The following is a 19,412-nucleotide window of genomic DNA, read 5'->3' as shown; positions in this document are numbered from 1 at the left end:
ACCTCGAGTCTGAAAAAACCCCCTGCTTTTCTGGAAATCCGGTTGCCCCAAAAGGCTCTGGATGAAAAGAAGAGCTGGGGAGACCACGCGTGGCTGATATCTCTTAGAAACCCAAACCCTAGTGCTGGAAAAAGCCTAAAGTGGGAACAGAATTGGGCAAAACCAACAGCTACAGCACCGTGAGCATCCTCCCCCGCTGACTCTGCAGAGATCCCCCTCCCTGCTCCAGCACCGGCCGGTGGGAATGTCCCGCACAGCCGGAGCCTCCCTTACGTCCTTGCTCTCCCTGCCAGCTTTCTGAGCAGAGGCAACGGCCGACTCCCCCGTGCAGCAGGACCCGAGGCAGAGCCCAGACGCTGCAGCTCCCTCCTGCACCTCTCCCCCCTGCCCCAGGAAGGGCATCGCCGGGGGGGCCCCAGTGAGGCTGCGGCGAGGTGGCCACGGGTGACAGCCGTGGTGCCCCTCTTCTCTCCCCCCCCATTTTCTTATTTTGAGCTGGGAGACAAAGCAACGAGCCTGAGTCCATCTGCTCAGACACCCGGTACCTGACTCCAAAATCCTTTTTCTTTGCCCCGTTTCCCTTTTCTTCCAAGACCAGAGCATTTCAACACAAAACCCACCCATATATGCTTTGCTCCTAACTCTTTTTCCTGTAAAAATACTTGTCTTATCTCTTGACTTTCCCTTCTGCGAGTGGGCTGCCATAAATTACTGCAGGCAGACGGCTTTGGAAGCACTTCCAGGGCTATTCGCTGTGGATTTCTCTCCGCCTTCGGCTGTTCTTAATAAATGGTGCCCAGACCATAACAGAAGAAAGAGGAGGAATGCGCCTTGGATTTTTGTGAGAGGCAGTGAAGGAGTTTCCCATGGGAACGCCAATCTAGAAAGCTGCATTTTGCTACATCTCCAAAGTACTTTTTTCTTTTCTTTTTTTCCCCCTTTCCTTTTCTTTCTGCTTTTCATTTTCTTCCCCCATCGGCCGTCCATCGTGGTGAAAATCTGCCCCGATGACTGTGCCACTCGGCTTCTCCCCTGCTTCCCTGACCCCTCTTCGGCATCGCTGCTGCCGGGATGGCTCAAGGCGGGAGGGAGCACCCGGTGGTCCAGCACCTCCAAATGGGCTGTGGGACTCCCTGCCGCTGGACGGCCTTGCCGCTGAAGCACTAGCTGGGTTAGAAAGAGATGAAGTGTTTCTGTGGATAAGAGCATCCAGAATAAGAATAGTAAATATTGAAAGTCCTCAAGGGTTTTTAAGAGCTCTAAATCCTTGTGCTTTATGGCTCAGCGTGCCTCGCTCCTTGGGGAGCATCCACACATCCCAAAAGACACATCCTAGTGCTCATTGCTGAAAGGTTTTCTGCACTTCCCTCCAAAGCATCTTTGTAATAACTGGGTAACCAAAACTGGGGGAAACACTGGTCTCATACAGCCTGGCACTTGGGGTGTCCTTGCATTTTCCATCCCCTATTTAGCTCCGTCTGGCGAACTTCTTCCCACTGCTCTGGTTTGCAAATGTTGTGTAGGTCAAGCTGAAGATTTTTCTTGGCTCCAGTCCTGCGAGTCCTTGCCAAGTATGTGGTTTATTGCATGCAAATGTTAGTCAACAGTTACATTATCCAAAGGCAGCCTTTTTTCTTTTCTTTTTTTTTTTTTTTTAACTTTAAATGAATGATTTGGCACAAACAAGTGTGAATGTTGTGTCAGCATTAGACAGTATTTAATCTTGATGGATATGTTAGCAGCGGAGCGTGACACTAATTGACAGATATTAAATGATGCTTTCTGTTTCTAACTGCGTACAAACAGGAGTTCTGCTTCGTTAAGGCTGATTAAAACTCCAGTCTCCATAGTTAAGGTGGGATTTTTCTTTTCTGTATTAATCAAGGGGATATTTATCACCCGGAAAGCCTGCCATGTCATTCCCCTTGTTGTGATGAATGCTTTAACACTCTTGGATAATTTGGTTATCCAAACGGTACAGCCCTTTTTTTGTCCTGGTGCTTTGTACTTGAAAAAATAAAAAAGAAAAAAACCCAACTGGAAGTCTGTCTTCTGTCCATAAAGAAACCACTTGGGGGTTGCAGAGAAAGGGTTGGGAAGGGGAGGAGGGAGGGCAGTGCTCGTGGCAGGGGTGAGTCGGCCGAGGTGTTTCTCCACGGCAGAGGCTGCGAAGGAGCCGGAGCTGCTGCCTGCATCCCTGCCTCCCACTGGCACCGAGGTTGGACCCACAACCTGCTTTGGCAGATGCCCACGCTGCAAAAACCCTGCACTTTACTGTGCCTGTATTGCAGCAAACTTTGGTGTGCAACGACTTTTTGGTCCGGGTTATGAACAAGGCAGATCCTGTAAGCAGGACCACGCTGCTGGCAGGATTAGTGCAGGAGGAGGAGACCCGACTTCCAGCCCTGGCTGCAGGGACCGCTGCTTGTCACTGCCGGTGACAAACGGTCACCCACTTACGGGAGCTGTTGTTCCCTTCCACGAAATCACCGGGTGAAGGCGGCGGAGCCTGGTGAGCTGTGTCTGCCTGAGGATTTGGCTGGTGAGGATCCAGCACCAGCCTCCTACGGCAATAGGGGCTCCCCTAAGATCTCATTTTGCAATCTTGATGCCTGCTTTGGTTTTTTTTTTTTTTTTTTCTTTTTTCTTTTAAAGCTACTAGAATACAAAATTAAGCTGGGAGTAATGGTAGTTCTTGCAGCTTGCTTTCCATTCGGGAAAAGTTGCTGCTGCCAACAGCAGAGGGGAGGGAGCGTGCGCACGGGCAGGCTGGGACCCAAGGTCGGTCCCTCTCCGCCTCTGTACGAGGGGGAAACATTCGTGCCTACAGCTCCCAGGATGAATTCTTCTTCTTCTTCGGGTCCTACGGAGCCCCAGGCTGCCCCTGATTGCACTGACGTGGTTGCAGGACTGGAAGGCAGGGGAAGAAATAAAAACTGGGACCAGTGCTTGTAGTGCAAAAGTCCGGAGGCCACTGGGATTGTGCTTAAATTGTGGGATTACAAGTAATTTGGGGGTGATAAAGAAAGTACTTCACTATATGAGCTCTTCCTTTTGGGAAACAGTCACCTATTTCATGCATATTGGACGGTAAATGGGATTAGAGGATGCTCAGTACTTTATACCTGCCTGGATGAGTGATGGAGCAGCATTTGGTGCTGAGCACCTAGAAATACTGATGAACAGTGATTTTCCACCTGCAAAACCTTGTGAGCTGGCGCTTGTGACAATTCATTACACAAAACTACCCTGAGTTCTATGTCTGCAACAGGCGTCAGCGTGAGCAGCCGGTGCTGGTGGGACAGCCGTGATCATTTTGTGGCAGATACAGGGATTAAAAGAAAATCCAAACCCAGGAAAAAACCCACAGAGACAGCTTGTTTTTAATAAAGACTCTGCGCTCTTTATTCCAAAGGACAATGCACATCAGATAAAATAGTATCAAAAAATATGTACAAAAATAGCGACTATTTGCACTGGACTTGCTTTATACCAGCAAAGTTAAGTATGAGCAGTTGGGTGTTGAAGCAACAAGGATCTTTTACTGGTTGTAAACCATGAGCAGGGGAAAAAAAGTAGCTATGACACAAACATTTTCCCAAAGAAGCATCCAAGAAGTTCAGTTTCTATCTACTTTTCCCAGCCCAATTCAGTCCTTCCCAGCATAACATGCCCATCCCTGCTGCTCTTCCGCTGTCTGTGCAAAGGACACACCGTGATCCCTATTCCGGGCAGCTCCGGGATGGTCAGAGCTGCTAATCCAGTGTATTTAGTGCAAATATAGTGTCTCTGCGGTGATTTAAGCAGCATCCCAAGGGTCTGGGTGTGGGCGAGCCCATGGGATTTCGGCAGGACTTTCTCCCCCTGGAGATGCCGTCAGGAGGGATGCGTGCCCTGCGGGGGCTTGGCTTCGAGGCCATAAGGGCTTTTTTTGTGTGTGTTCCAAGCAGCAGATAAGCAAAGTGCAAAGTGGATAAGCAGCAGGGCTGGGTTTGAAACACATCGCAATATTGCAGGGGAGATGGCCTTCTGGCCTGAGCGCCGGCTGCGAGAGAATGGGCTGGGGGAACCGCGGCCTCTGAGAGCAGGAGCTGGAAGAAAAATGTTATCTCACAATATTAGGGGTTACTTTCAGACAATTAGAAAGCAACTGGTTGTCCTCCAAAGTGAGCAAGCAGCTTTGATAGCAAGAGCAAATTAATATCTACCGCAAAGGGTTTCAGTTTGCATGTTCTCCTCTCCCCGTCCTCCCTTCCCCTGAGTTTTCCCTCATCCACGTACCCCCAGCAGCTTCGTCTTTGCTATGTCTGTGAGCTCGCAAGATCTGGATCTATTGGCAGGGCAAAAGATCAGTTTCCAAATAATCTTGTTAAAAGGGACAGATCTAAGCAGTTTCTTAACATTAGCTAATGGTCTGTATTTCCCTGCTGCAGGAGGGAATTGGACCACTGTCGGTTTTAATTCTCTTTCGGAAAGAACAGGCACCACAGAAACATTTCTGGAGGTTCACAGGGGAAGAAACCTCCGTACACTTTCGTTTCAGAAGCTTAAATTTGTTCCAGCAGAGCTATGCTGATTTACACTACCTGAGAAACAGCAGCTGAGGTTTTTCCCCTTGCGGAAATCTCATTTATTTCTACACTTTCTCCCATGGTCTTAGTGGCACCTAAAGTTTTAAGTATGATTAGTTTAAAAAAAAAAAAAAAAAAAATCTTTGCTACTCTGCTAGTGCAAATAGTTGTCGTCTCACTAAAAAATCACTTGTAAAGATATAATCTTCTTGCTGCCCTGATGCCTTGGCGCTGGGAATTGAGCTGATTTCACTTGCAAACAGGGAGTTTGCAGCTTTGAAAGCTGCCAGGGAGTGTTGACCTCTTTGAGCTATTGCTATTTTAAATAGCTTATATGGGAATGTTCAAACAGTATCAACACCCGGATATGCAAAACTCATCTGTCATTGCGCTATTGTCTGTGTTCCCGAGGTTTTCTGGTTTGGCTTCTCGAGGCAGTTAAGGCACCGGCAGTGGCGGTTGGCATCTCGGCCGTCGAAGGGCAGAGGGCCGGGTTTGGGTGGGGGTAAGCTGGCACGGCTCCATCCTGGTAGGGGCGGCCGCCTTCACTCACGTCCCGGCAAACCTGGTCCCCGGCTGCAGCTCCGTGGCCGTCAGGCACTTCAGGTTGTCGTTGCTCATGGCAGAAAAGGGTTTAATTCTCCCCAAAAGCGCGTTGCCCCAGCTGCAGTGCTGCCCGGCAGCACACAGAAATCTTGGGGGAGCTCTAAGTCCCCTCCAGGGCCATTAGCAATTATGGTATCAATGGCAGAAATGCACATTTTTTTGTTTGTTTGTTTGTTTCAGCCTAATTTTTAGATTGTACAACAGCTGGTGGCCCAAGTGGCCAAGCTGGGGCCGTATCGGTGCCAGCCCAGGATCAGCAGTTTGCTTTATGCCCGCTGGATCTCAGCAAGGGGCAAAGGCTTCAGAGGGGCACAGGTGATTTAGGAGGGCAGAGCGGGGCGATCGCTGTCTCCGAGGCTGGACTGTCCCTTGCTTTCTGCCCCCAAAAGAGCCTGCAATATTTTACAGCTGCAGATTAACCCCAGAGCAGTGCTGTCAAGCATGCTGAATTACACACTTTTAAAATCTTGGGCTATTTTTGGCCTTTTTTTTTTTTTTTTACTGTTAGCAACAAGAGAGGCTTGTGTGGCAACTAGAAGATGCTGATTGTGACTGCGAATGGGGTCTCCCTCTCCTACTTAGCACTAGAAAGAGTGACGCAGTATTAAAAAAACCCCACATTTTAAGATAAAAGAATGCTTTCTGATTAAAAAAGCGGTTACCACCACAAAGGACTCCAGCCGTTCAAGTAGTAGAGGCAAGGCAGGTACTGCCAGCCGCCCCGCAGCATGAGCAGCGATGCTCCGGGGAGCTCGGCCGCTTTCTGCCCGGCCAGACGCGTGTCCAGTCTGCTGATTTCGGAGGTGACCTGTTTCCTCTTGGTTTTATACCTCCTGTTCTGGAACCAGATTTTCACCTGGGTCTCGGTGAGCTGCAGGTTTTTGGCCAGGTGGGCTCGCTCGGGGGCCGACAGGTATTTTTGGTGGCTGAATTTCCGCTCCAGTTCGATGACTTGGGTGTGGGAGAACGCCGCCCGCGAGCGCTTCGCCTGCCTGGGGGGACGCTGGGCGATGGGCAGGGGTCGCAGGGGGGGGTCACAGTCAGACAGGTAGGTCTCTGCCGTGGCATCTGTGGGAGGAAAGAGCTGAGAATTACCCGCTTGGAAATTGCCCGAATCACTTGCTTTTTCCTTTCCAGAGAGCAAAATATTCATATTATCTTGGAAATAGTTTCATTTAATGGAGTGAACACCGTCTAAAAGTCATATAAGGGAGCTTTTTCTTCCTAAATCACACTTTCTTAATTCATATAAGCATGCATTCAATATGAACGTACATTCAAGGGACTAAAATAATACAGAAAAGGATATTTTGCAATGTTGGTGGAGGTCTGCCTACAACCTCAAGGTGCTGTTGTTACGTACATTATGGCATTGGCAGCTCTTGAGATTTTTATCGCAGAATTCATACTATTAGGCACTTCTTTGAAACCTCCTCTCTGCTGTGCCTGTGGGAAAATCCTGATCCCCAAAGAAAACAAATTTTTATCCTCACGCTACAGAGGATGGCTCAGAAATGGGAAACCGGTGCAGCATAAAGCAGGCTGCAGTTAGAAAGCATTGAAAATAAATTCCTCCCTTTTCTCTTTCACAACTCCAAGGCAATGCCAAGAAATTTTGGGGCAGATTTTTAAACCTTCAGGCCTGGGTTTACATATATAGCTGCAGACCTGGCCTCGGATCACAGCTCCAAAGCAACAGCTCAGTGTTTCCCTCCGACTTATTTCTCGTGGCACCGATGGGTCGCCTGAGCCACGACCCAGAAAGGTGCTGAGCTCCCTGGGAAGTGTCACCTATAACTATTAAAACTTCTTAATTTATTTATGCAGTTAGTTGCTTTTTGTGTATTACCCAGCTTAGGATGGAGGTAGGCCAATTTTTTTTTCCTTTAGTCATTTCTTAGTATATTTTCTTAAGACATGAACATAATGCTCAAGATAGAAACAACAGGCTTAATTCCCAGCTTGTATAAATAATGGTTGTCCCGCTGAAATCCCTGGAGCTGCGCTGATTTACACTAGCCACTTTCTGGGAGATTTGGTACGGCTTTTAATGATTTTCGTAATAATCAGCCTGGTGGCTCTTTCTGAACTTGCTTTTATGTAGAAGCTTCTTTTAATAGAATTGAAACGTAAAGCCAAAATTCCCCTGGCAAGGGCTCTCTTAGCAAGCAAGAGCTGGTCGCTAGAGAGTTCAAAATTGCTTTTTTGGCTGTTGCAGCGCAGCCCAGGACTGCTTGGGCAAGGAAAGGCTGAGTCCCCTCCCGCAGCCCCAGCCGCGCTCGTGCTGCTGCAATGAGAGAGGCACCGGTGAAAAAAATTTGCTTCAGAGTGGGATTTTCGGTATGTTGCTTCTGCGGTGAAACGTTATTGCCTGCAATGAATTTAGCAGTTGCATGCTAGAAAGAGGTGCTGGTAGTATTGTACCAAGAGGAGCAAGATCGTTATTAATAAATAAACCACGCGATGTGCAGTGGTACATGCAGGAGCACGCTGCCGAGCACATGGGAAAGCTGAGCCCTGCTGCAAACGGCACAAATTCAACAGGGGACTTGCAAAATATCCCTGGACCGGAGCACCCAGGAGCTCGGCTGCGGCGGCATCACCGCCCTGATGGCTGCGTGAAGGATGGGCACAAACTGCCCCTCTGACCTGGCAGCCCTAAGGTGCCCTTGCTGGGAACCTTCTGCACTAAAAGGGAACTTTATTTCCCAAGATATTGCAGAAAGTCATTGACTGAGCTTTATATAAACAGAGTTTTAGGCAGATTCAGTCCTTTGAGTTATTTGAAGTGCCTGGCAAAAGGTTTGCACGCAGTTGCTGTTTCTCTTACTTTCCCACTGCTAAAGCACAGATACTCCCGGGTATTTAACGCACAGCTTGTTTGGCTCTGGGGTGCTCGAGGCAGCTGGGTCTGGATCCTGCCCCTCGGTTGACCCAAGCGTAGGCATTGCTGATCCAGTCCCCGGCCAGCGGGCTCAGCCAGGAGCTTCCACCGCCTTACCTGCATCCGCCTCGTGGGCTGTCCCTCGGGTCTGGGCTGGGGATGCTCCTGGGGGACAAGGGCTCCTGGCGGGGGGCCCGGGGGCAGCCCCCGGGGCCGGGCTGCCCTCGCTCCCCTCCTCCGAGGCCGCCCCCGGCTCCCCATCCTCCGGGCTGCCAAACCCTCCGCTCTTGCCCCACTCTGGCCGCGCTCCCCGCTCTGCCCCATCCCAGAGGATGTCTTGGATGAGGAAGGATGTCCGAGGCCTGGAGGAGACGGGCATGGTCTGCTGGGCTGCCGTCGGGGTCCGGCTCGTCCCTGCTGGGGTGCTGCTGGGTGCTCTCTGCCTCCTCGCAGGGAGGACCCCGGCACTCATCCTCCTCTTCCTCTCCCTGCCCAGAGGCACACTGGCTTCCCACCCTCCCGGCTCTGCATTTATACGGCAGGCAGCCAAGCCTCCCAGGCCTGATTGGAGATCCCTGGCAGGAGTCTACGCCCTTCGGTTGTGTCTTGGCTCCCACGGGTTTTCCGGCTGCTTGCTTCTCCCTCTTGCTCAGGACACCCTTCCCCACGGATCCATGGGGTCACAGCCAAACCTCATCCTCCTCCCTTGCCCCTCTGTTGCTCCTTTGCTGGCAAATCACCCCCGAGCTTTTACGATGAGAGAAGGATGCCTAAGCGAGCTCATCCTTTTTGGGATCAAAATGCTCCCAGGGCGTGGGTTTTGGCGAGAGGAGGGGGGAGCAGCATCGCTGCCTTGGAGGGATGCTCTGCAAGGGGACGGCTTCTGCACCCCCTGCCCCAGCCCCAGCGAGCCAGTGCTCTGCTCGCTCCTGGTTATGGAAATGATTTATGGCCCAGGGTAATCCCTAGAGCTCTTTGGGGAAATGCTGTTTTCAGGGGATAAAAGTGAAGAAAATAAAAGGATTGGGTTTGGTGTTGTTTTTTTTTTTTTTTTTTGTATTTTGAGGGCTTTGAGGGTTTTCTTCAAAACTTTCAACTTTGGTGCAGTTTGTTGAAAAACATCAGAGACATTTTCATCAGCCTCGCAAAGCCACTCTAACGAGGGCTTTAAAATGAAAGTTAAGATATAACAGACAGGGAGAGCGGCTCCAGAGGCAAATGCTTGCACAGAAAGGGACAGAGGGCTCACATGAAAATTTGAGCCTATACCTCAGACTAATCCCAGCTGTGGAATGGGACAGCATTTATTTAAGAAGCCTTAGTGCCGTTATACCCCATCCTGCAAGGTCCTGTGTTCAAAGGCACCCAAAAGGAGCAAAACCTTCCCGATTCCAAGAAAACCCATGAGTCGAGCTCTCTGTTACAAGAGATGTTTTTTGGAGTATCCACTTTATTTGTAGTTGCTCTTCTAGAGTTTCTGTTTGAAAAACAACTCCCCGCTCGCCACACAAACAGCCGTGAACCCCCCCCAGATGTAGGCAGAACATGATTAAAAAATTACCTTGCCCCATCATAAGGCAAAGCAACCCCGTGGGAGCAGGATTCGGCTCCGCGGATGCAGATGAGCAGCGTCCTTGGAACTGCAGGCACCCTCTGAGCAATGTATGTAGATATACAGTGAGCCCCTATAGCCCTGTTGTCTGCAGACTCCTTTTGCTGTTGGAATAACGTAGCACCGATCACCTCTTCTATTCCTAAAGCCTTCACTCAAACCCAGCCCCTTGTCCTCAGCCAAAAAGCCCGGGCATGTTTTTTTTAACCTTAAAAAGGGAAACAATAGATTTCCTTGAAATCCCCTGAGGACTTTGTTGATTTTATAGGAGGGTGTTTGGTTACGGCAGCCCGAAGCCCAGAGCAGGTTGTGCAGATGTGCCCCAAACCCTGCTTTTAACTTGCCCTTTTCTCTCATTCTTTAACCTGCTGGTGCTCCTGGCTTAGAAAATGTCCCCCTATATTCACCGTATGCTTGGAAAACTTCCGTGGCTTCAATAATTCAGCCTCATTAACCTCCTATAGTCCAAGAAAGGGAATCTGGAAAGATTTATGAAGCAATCGGAGCCCAAGAGTGTTACTGCAGCTGTGCCGCGGCCGCTGGCCCTGGCCTTGCTTCTGGAGAGCAGATTAGGAGCTGGCATAAGGTGCTGCTGTGGCCGCGGCGGGTGGGTGGGCTGCCCACGGCTCCCTGCCTGCCCGCTCCAGCGCCTAATCTGGATCCCACCGTGCTGCCCAGGGGGGCTTGAGACGGAGGGGGAGCCCCGAGGGGCACCGGTGGGTCCCCTGGCAGGACCAGGGCTTGCCCAAAGGCATGTCGCCCAAAGGCGTGTCGCCCAAAGGCGTGTCGGCATGACTGTGAGCACAGCACCCTGCAGGGATGCTCGCTCGGGTCAGGAAGCCGTGCCGCTCCCTGGGGGCACTCTGCGCCCAATTTGGGAGCCAATTTTCCCACTGCAGAGACCCTACCCCTGCCAATTTTAGGCTGCCCTTGCTGTTGTCAGAGCTCAGCGCGTGCCTGTTCCCCCCACCGCACACCCAGGGATTCAGCCTGTGCTGCAGCCGCAACTATTTTGGGCTCTGTCACGAAGATATGAACGTAAGACCTGGCAGAAGGGTTTCTCTCCCCAGAAGCTGGGCAGTTCCCTTCCTTCCAGGGGGACAATTTCATTTCAATTAAGCGTTTTCCTGCAAATAGAGCTGGGCTGCCACAGCTTTACCGTAGCTATTAGTGAAATCTCCTGGCGCTGTCCATGTGCTTGACCCCTCCGTCTGTAGGTCTGTCCTGGGCAGCCTCGTTGCACGGCAATTTTGTGGTCAAGTCTCTTTTCCCTTCATTGCCAGTGCCTGCATTCATGGCTCACTCGGTGAAAATAACTCATAGCTGATAAGCAGGGAGTAATTTGGCCCAGGACAGGAGTTTTGGTCCAGGAGAAGGCTTTGGGGAAATGTGGGCTGGTTTGTGGATGAGGATGTGTTTGGGAAAGCTCGTTTTTACAGTGGTTGGTGTAGCGAGTGGTTTCTGATTTGGGCTGGAAACAGGGGAGGTTTAAAGCAGCAGCCCTGGCATGTGCTGCAGAGAGGCAGGTGACAGAGGGGATGCGACAAAAAACAGGGGTTTAAGGTATCCCAGCCCTATGGGAACTGAGCTTTCACGCAGCCCCTCCAAAATATATGGAGGGGCATAAAAGATGCCTTCAGCATTCATTATTCCCATTTTCAGGCTTTTTTCTGAGCTGGGGAGGGTAGCAATTTCCTTCCTTGATTTCTGTGTTTATTTGGGGAGAGTTTCACATGATTTGCCTCATTTGATTGCTGAACCTCGAAGGAAAAACTCTCAGTGTTGTTAAGACTTGCAGGTGAGCCCATGCACTGGGGATGCTGCTGTTTGCTGGGGCTTTTCCCCGATGCCAGCAGTATTTCCCGGTGCAAGGACCCTGTCGAGTCTCCTGGCTTCTCCAAAGCCAGGACAGAGACCCGAGACTCAGCTGATTTTTGTGAGATATCCTCGAGTGAGTGTGGATGGATGAAGGGGAGGAGAAGGGGCAGCACCCAGCGCGGCTGTCGCCTTACCCAGCCATTTCCAGGGTCTCGGTGGGACTGCAAAGCCTCGGAGCAGCAGGATGGTGAGCAAGCTATCTCGCCGAGAGGGTTTTTCTGGTTGGATTTGGATGTCAGGGATGTCCCATTTGGGAAGCGAGCGAAAGCCGGAGTGATGGGGCTGAGTGGGATTGGAGATAAAAGCTTAATTGCCTCCTGCAAGTCTCTTTTCACCAAACACTGGGAGGATAAGAAACTGTCGGGAAAGGAGCGGGGAGGAGGGGGGAGCAGCCCGGAGGGGAGACGGAGGTTGCGAGGGGAAGGTTTTGCCTGTCCCATGCAATGGCAGTTGTGTGCAGGTTGCTGTCTGGCTCCGTCACTGGGATACCTTGGCATTGTAGTGGCAAGATCTCTGTTAAACCAACATTTTGCATCAGGCATTGACCTTTGTGTGTTTTTTCCCCCTCCCCGATACGAGTAAAGCCTGCACTGGGGGGCCATGGGCAGCCCGATGGATGGGTCAGTCTAACGAGGTCTCGCTAGGTTTATTCTGTAAGTGTGAGGCCGTGGATTCGTGCCGCCTGTTCACGATGTGGCTGTGCTCCCCTTTGATCTGCCCCGGGACACCGCAATGGCATTCAGCCCTCCTGCACCCCATAAATATATATAGAGAGATATATATATAAAAATATACACACAGTCCTTTGATCCAGCAGGGCACTTGATACCGATGGATCCTGATTTGGGGATCCTGCACCTCTTGGTTCGGCACCGGTGGCGTTGGTGTAATTCAGGTGACACCAACCCACCGTGTGATCCCGTAACTTCGGGGCTGCCCCTCGCAGCTCCCCACGATGTACCTGCAGACCCATTTTACCAGTAAGGAAATAGCAACAGAGAGCTGAAAACACTTGCCAAGCGTTCGGGAGGGGGTTAAACCTTGGGAGGTCCCCAAGCTTGGACTACAAGGCAATTATCTTTCTGTGTTGATTATTAGTATTAAGATTGATTTTTTTGTTTTCTTTGGATCAGATTTTGATGCTCAAATGCAAATTGTGGATGGGAAAAGTCAAAATACTAAGTGAGGAATGGCGAGCGAGGGAAAACACACGATTTCACCAATTTGGTTTTTATTTGCAAATAATAATAATAATAAAGACAGAAATTAACACCTGTGCTGGGAAGATATTAAGAATATATATCAGAAATGTATCTCGAAAGATTAGAGGAACTCAAAGCATTAAATAGTGTTCATAAAAAAGTGAATGCACAAGGGATGTGCACAGACCCTGTTTTCCAGTTGTCCTTAGGAAGAAAAGCAGTGTTCATACCCTCTTGACGGCCGTACACTGACGTCCTGGAGGAGCAAACCCTCTGGGAGCGGGAAGGACCAGACTCCGAAACATTTGTGTTTAAATAAATAAATGCCCTCAGTCGTTGGGTCCCCAAAGTCACAGTGCTGGAGCGGCAGCGTCCCCCTCTCTCCCGAGCTGCCTTTGCAGAGACATAACCGCACGAGCTGCCTGGAGGGGCCGGATGCTGCAGAGTCGTCCCCCTGTCCAGCGTGGCAGAAACCCTCCGGATTCAGCTCCCGTCCCGACGAAGACTGGGCTCTAGAGCGGAGGGGGCTTCTCTCGATGCTTTTCAGGCGGTCCTGACCTCCACGGCCAGCTACCAAGCCCTGATCCCTGCTTGCCCGGTGGCTTGCAAGCATGCGGGCTGGTGCTGAGCAGCGCTGGCCATGCCCAAGCTCACGTTCATGGCAGGGCTGCCGGGGGCGGCACTGGGGGACACCCCGGCGTAGTTCCCCCTGTAGCTAGCACTGTAGGGGCTGCTGCTATAGGCACTGTAGTAGGAGCTATAGGGGTAAGGGCTGGCGGTGATGCTGTATGGGGCTGGGTAAGGCTGGGAGCCCCCAAGACAGGGTTTGCCGTCCCTGACCAGCACGGGCACTGCCACCCTCCGCGGGGGTAGTGGGTGGGCAGCCAACTCCAGGGATTTATCCTGCCTTTGCCTCTTGCACTTGTACCTCCGGTTTTGGAACCAGATTTTCACCTGCGTGGAGGTGAGCTTGAGCACACTGGCGAGGTGCTCCCTTTCCGGAGCGGAGAGGTATTTCTGTTGCTTAAATCGCCGCTCCAGCTCAAACACCTGAGCTTGGGAGAATAAAACTCGGGGTTTTCTCCGCTGTCGCTGCTTGGGATGGTGGCAGGGGTCGGCTTTCTTCTCGTCTGCCTCGAAAGGGTGGGCGAGCAAACATTTTCCTGCAGCGAGAAAAACCCAAAGCGAAGTGAGACCCAAGTCCGGTTCTGTTCCCAGTGAGGGTGTGTTTCCGAAGGAGGGATCGACTTGGGAACGGGGACCCTTGGGTATAAGATAGTTGATAAATTTAGTATGAACTTTCCTGTGATGTTTAATGGGAATTCAAGAGAATTCCCTTTTTTTGGGATGGAATTAGAAGCCTGACTGTTATGTGAATTTTAGACAATGCCTCCTTTTGGTCCCTCCTAACGATGCCTGTGCTGTTGTGGGTGCTGCCACCGTGGCAGCCCCAGCCTGGAGGGGCACAGGGAAAGTGGGGTACGCCGGTACCCCAAAACACAAATCCCCTTCCCCACCGTCCTGCTCCGGAGGGATGGAAGCGATTGCAGTCAGACCTCTGGCAGGATTTACCTCCAGCGCCCGAGGAAAGGGGCATCCCGCAGCTCTCTGAGTTTAAAGCAAAACCAGAAAAACGAAGGGGCTGGGAACGAAGGAGGAAAAATTGTTAAATCTGAGAGAAGATGCAAAGTAGTTGTTTGGGTTTTTTTTTTAATTCGCTGGGGTTTCGTGTTGCAGGCGAGCTAGCCGGGGGTCTTGCACGGCGGTCGCTCCCCGGCTGGTGGGATGCGCTTGGGTGCCCTGGCAGCCAGAGCAGGGGCTCAGGGAATTTGAGGGGGGGGCTGCGGGGAAACGGGGTGCTGGAGGGCTCCGTCTGCAGGTGTGAAGCCGACAGAGAGTCCTCCCCGGGCTCCCCTCGTCCTCCCCGGCTCTCTAGCTCTGTATCCCAGTGCCGCCCAGTGCTCGGGCTCTGGTCCTACTGGTTTCCCCGTTTCTCCACTCTGCAGCCGCCGGGCGTTAGGAAAACACCAGCAGAGGAAACTTGGTGGGACTGTAGGTGCGGGGAGCAGAGGGGCCCCTCCGATCCCCCCTCGGCCGCCGCTCCGGAGCCGCTCCCCGCTGCCGCAGCCCCGGGGCCGGCCGTGCCTTGGCGCGGTGGTTCCCGTCCCCAGCGGGGGACAATCCACGGAGCATCGGAACGGGCGTTGTGCCGTGGAAAACGGTGGCGATTTGTGCCTTTCGGCAGAAAAAACCCCCGCAGCCATATCCACCCCCCCCGTTTCGTTTCCCCGAGGGCAGCGGCAGCGGCAGCGGACGGGGCGGGACGCGCTCCGGGGCTGCCCGCAAAATGCCCCAAACAACCCCCAACCCCCGCCCGGGGCAGAAAAGAGGGGAAAAAAGGAGGAAACCCGTTACGGCCCGCGGCGGGCAGCGGGGAACGTCGGCTCCGGCGGGAGCGCGGCTGGAGGTGCGAGGATGCAACGGGCGGCTCCGCTGCCCTCGATTTTCCACCCCGGGGGAACGAAAGCGGCTCCGCGGGGTCCCCCGGCCCCGCAGCAGCCCCGGCCCCGCGGGTCACTTACGCGGCGGCGGCGGCGGCTCGTCCTCCCCGCCGGGGCTGCGGGCAGCGCGGGGGCCGGGGAGGGCGCGGGGTCCCGCGGCAGCGCCCGGCCGCTCCAGGTTGAGGATGTCCTTCACCGAGAAGGGGGTGGGCAGCATCTTCCAGGGCCGGGGGGCGGCGGGGGGCGGCCGGGGGGGGCCGTCGGAGCCGCCGTGCCCGCAGCGGGGCTGTGCGCTCCGGGCCCCGCTCCCCGCCTCTGACCCTCCTGCCGCCGCCGGGCCAGGCACCACCCCCGGCCCCCGCCGCCGGGCCGGGCTCGGGGGGGGGGTCCCCGGGGGTTGGGGGGAGCAGGGGAAGGCGGGTCGGGCCCCGGGGGGGCTCTCCCTGCCGCCCGGGATGCGGCGGCCCGGACACGGCTCCCCATGCGCTGCCCCCCTTCGGCTCCCGAGGAAGGAGCCAGACCCCCTCGCCTCTGTATTTCCAAAACAAGGGGAAGGGAGAAGGGGGGGGGGGGTCGGGGGGGTTGGGCTAAGCGGCAATAAAACAAATCGAGTGGATTTTAGCTCCATTAAGGTCACATTAGCGAGCGGCTTCGGGAGATAAGGGCTGATAAGGGGCGCAGACCACCTGGCTCCTGCGGGCCGGGGCGAGGGGATGCTGCCAGGGCCCCCGCCAACGCGGGCTGCCCAGCCACAGCAGCTCTGGGCCCCAGTTCCTTCCCAGTCTGTCCCAGTGCTGCCTTGGCGGGGGGCACTGAGCTTGGCTTGGCACGGCATGGAGAGGGGCCAGGGCCCCCCCGCGTGAGTTTGGGACCCTGGGAGCCCCGTGGGGCAGCGGGGAGCCCCACCGGCCGTGGGGTGATGCTGGGCCTTATCTGAGCCCAGTGACCGGCTATTTCAATTAAAATTCCTGGCTGGCCTCAGGGGCTGGTGTTTGCTGATAGCCCTGACAGAGCAGAGCTAGTTTTTGCCTGGGTTGGGTCGGTATCTCTCGCACCACTGAAATAGCCAAACCGGACTGTTAGGGGAGGCTGAATAAATAAACTACCCAAATGCAGGAAAGGAAGTGAGGGGGTGGAACAGGAGGGAAAATAAATACAGTGGCTTGGGGAGAAAAGTGCTCACAGCCCCACAGGTCGGTCCTCATTTCTGTGTAATGCAGGGGTTCATTCCCAGCACCTGTAGTCCGTGTTTTTAGCTCTGTGTGCCTTCACGCCCATGGGACATCCCTGCACACGGTGCCTTATTTTCCAGTGTAAAGTAAGAATTGTGACCGGGCACATCGTGAGGGGAACACTGAGCTCACCTTCCCCGGAGGGTTTCACAGTGTGCGGCGATGCCTTTGCAGGCCCACAGCACAGCCCTGCTTCAGCATCTGCTAAATCCCTTTGGCGGGCGTAAAGCTCAGGCCCTGCTCAAGCGATTTCTTTTGGGCTGCCCTCCTAAAGAGCACTCACTCTCCTCTGAGGTGGTTTCGAGTCGTGCCGTCCCTTCCTGCAGGCCTGATCCTGCTCTCTTTACACTTGGTAGGAGTGTGAGTTTTTCAGTGTGACTGCTGCATGCTGGAAGGATACCTGGAGGTACTTTTTTTTTGGGCTATTGCACTTGCTGCCCAGACCCCAAAATTTCTAATCCTGTGCAGGAACAACACTGCAGCTCACTTAAACCAGCCCAGGCTCCTCGGGCTGGAGCCTCCTGCCCGTGCCAGCCACCGCAGCGCCTGTGTGTCCCTGCAGCCCTTCGCTGCGGTCCCCGCGGACGAGGTTAGCTCCTGCAAACTCATCCTACCAGTCCAGGACTGTGCCCCATTCACGAAGCCCCTTCCTCGTCCCCAGCTGGATTCATTGCCACGTCTAAATGGCTTGTTTGGGACTCGAAACACCAAAAGGCGAGAGCAAACAGACAGTAACATTACACCTTGGCTTGTTGATGGCGGGAGGCAGCCGGCGCCAAGGTAAAATGCTTGGCTGGGATCGAGACGAGCAGGAAGGAATTGGGGTAAGTAGCTTTATCCGCCCCTAATGACTCGATGCGGCCAAGATTAATGGCGAGGCTGGAGTTTGGCTTTTGGGACCTGCAGAGAGATGAGGCACTGGATGAGTTGAGATGGGGGAGAGTGAAGGAACACGGAGCTTCACACAGGGCGGCTGGCAGCGGGGCAGGATTAGTGCCCTGCGACGGCTGTGGGCTGTGCTGGCTGCTCCCCATCCCGCTCCGTGTGTCCCCATGGGCCGCATCCAGCCCTCCCTCGCTCGCAGAGCAGCAACGGTCTCTGATGTATCCAGAGGCTTGGATGAGGCTTGTAAATCATCTCTGCAGGTGTTCCCCTGCCAAAACCTGCTGCCGAGCCTGCCCAGCCCCGGCCCCACTCCCTGCCCCGTGCCCAGGAGCTTTCCCGGTGCCATGGACATGGGCACTGGCAAGGGCTCGGGCCCTTCCCACGGTGCTGGGGATGGACCGTGGCTCTCGGCCGCCACATTTTGGCAGCGAGAGGCCACTGGGGGATTTCTGGGAAGAAGACTGAGAGGATCTATCACAAGCGATCATAAATCATCAGCTTCTTTTTGACTGGCAAGTTAATTTTATTACAACTCTCCAGGGACATTACTCCTCTTTTTAACTAGGTTAGGTGAAATCAGGAGAAAGCTGCTTCTCGCCACCGTCGGGTGTTTAAACGGGAGGATTTCTATGGCAGCGGCACAACCGCAGCTCCCAAAGTATCTGATTTCTGGCAGCTATCACTGGGACGCATCAGGATCCCGATGCGATGTCGGAGGAGCATCCGAGGCCCTGGAAACCTGACTCTGCCAGCCAGGAGCGCGATGGGGCAACCAGCCCTCCCCAGGCACTCCTGCCCTGCCAGAAGGTTTTGTTTTTAAAGTGCTCAGAGCGAGGGAATAATGGAAATATTGACTAACGGGAATAATGGGAATATAATGGGAATAAAGGGAATAATGAGTGGGGTTCATGCACGGGGGGCTTGCAAGCACAGAGTATGTGTATAGCCATCTCTAAGGAGTTTGCGAATGCTTTGATGCAGCTGAAACTAAACTTAAAAGGGTTTTATATATCCTCTTCTTTTTCCCAGCTACTTTCTGTCCTTTTTCATCAGTGAAATAAAACAAAAAGCAGAGAAAATGGAAGTGATGGCAGAGAGCGAGCTGCAGGCGGGTGAGGGAAAGCAGATTCCCTCTCCAAGACTTTCTAATAAACATCGGGGGGGGGGGAAAAAGCAGAAAAATGTGCTTCTTTTCAGAATCTGTGGGATAAAAATAACTTTGAAACTTTAGCAAGTTTTCACGGAGAACCCGCTTTGTGCCTGGCTCCGGGACGAAGGCCACGTCTCTGCTGCGCTGGCAGAGGCAGGCAGGGGGTGAGGGCAGCGTGTGGGCAGGGCGCGGGCAGGGTGGGAGGACATCTTGACGTGACGAAGCGCAGGCAGTACAGGCGCAAGGCTGAAACACCAAAATTGGGGCAGGCTGTCATCTTCTACCCTCTGTTTATCTCTTTTTTTCCCCATTTTAGCCAGCTTTTACCCTTTTGAGACAAGCCAGCACTTCCCTGGCACTCTGCTCTGTTCCTGGCTGCTCTGTTGGGCTGGGTTTTATCACCATTTTTTATCTATTATTTCTGGATTTTTGGGGACCTGTTGAAATCACAGAATCATAGAATAGTTTGGGTTGGAAGGGACCTTTAAAGCTCATCTAGTCCAAACCCCTGCCATGAGCAGGGACATCTTCAACTCGATCAGGTTGCTCAGAGCCCCGTCCAACCTGACCTGGAATGTTTCCAGGGATGGGGCATGTCCCACCTCTCTGGGCAACCCGGGCCAGTGTCTCACCACCCTCAGCGTAAAACATTTCTTCCTTATGTCTAGTCTGAATCTCCCCTCTTTTAGTTTAAAACCATTCCCCCTTGTCCTATCGCAACAGGCCCCGCTAAAAAGTCTGTCCCCATCTTTCTTATCAGCCCCCTTTCAGTCCTGGCAGGCTGCAATAAGGTCTCCCCGGGGCCTTCTCTTCTCCAGGCTGAACAACCCCAACTCTCTCAGCCTGTCCTCACAGCGGACGTGTTCCAGCCCTCGGTCCATTTTTGTGGCC

General features: G+C 53.3%; 2 protein-coding genes across 2 annotated transcripts; both read right to left on the bottom strand.

Annotated features, from left to right (window-relative positions):
• Positions 1-5,835: 5,835 nt before the first annotated feature.
• On the bottom strand, positions 5,836-8,533 carry NKX3-1 (NK3 homeobox 1). The gene is made up of 2 exons (XM_072846402.1): positions 8,179-8,533; positions 5,836-6,245 (listed from the first exon to the last, which is right to left on the bottom strand). The coding sequence occupies exons 1-2, from the start codon at positions 8,531-8,533 to the stop codon at positions 5,836-5,838; spliced, it is 765 nt and encodes a 254-aa protein (XP_072702503.1).
• A 4,790-nt stretch (positions 8,534-13,323) lies between these two features.
• Positions 13,324-15,471, bottom strand: NKX2-6 (NK2 homeobox 6). The gene is made up of 2 exons (XM_072845974.1): positions 15,348-15,471; positions 13,324-13,922 (listed from the first exon to the last, which is right to left on the bottom strand). The coding sequence occupies exons 1-2, from the start codon at positions 15,469-15,471 to the stop codon at positions 13,324-13,326; spliced, it is 723 nt and encodes a 240-aa protein (XP_072702075.1).
• Between the last annotated feature and the right edge of the window lie 3,941 nt (positions 15,472-19,412).

Source organism: Ciconia boyciana, chromosome 25 (genome assembly GCF_034638445.1).
Source record: "Ciconia boyciana chromosome 25, ASM3463844v1, whole genome shotgun sequence".
Classification (NCBI taxonomy): Eukaryota; Metazoa; Chordata; class Aves; order Ciconiiformes; family Ciconiidae; genus Ciconia; species Ciconia boyciana.
The sequence above is the reverse complement of the archived record's forward strand: the minus strand, read 5'-3'. Positions and strand labels throughout refer to the sequence as shown.

Excerpts from the sequence above, each read along its gene's own strand:
- NKX3-1 (XM_072846402.1), bottom strand. The coding sequence starts at position 8,533 with ATGAGTGCCGGGGTCCTCCCTGCGAGGAGGCAGAGAGCACCCAGCAGC. Across the intron at positions 6,246-8,178 it reads AGCCCACGAGGCGGATGCAG|ATGCCACGGCAGAGACCTAC; the intron begins GTAAGGCGGTGG and ends TTCCTCCCACAG.
- NKX2-6 (XM_072845974.1), bottom strand. The coding sequence starts at position 15,471 with ATGCTGCCCACCCCCTTCTCGGTGAAGGACATCCTCAACCTGGAGCGG. Across the intron at positions 13,923-15,347 it reads CGGCGGGGAGGACGAGCCGC|CTGCAGGAAAATGTTTGCTC; the intron begins CGCCGCCGCCGC and ends GGGTTTTTCTCG.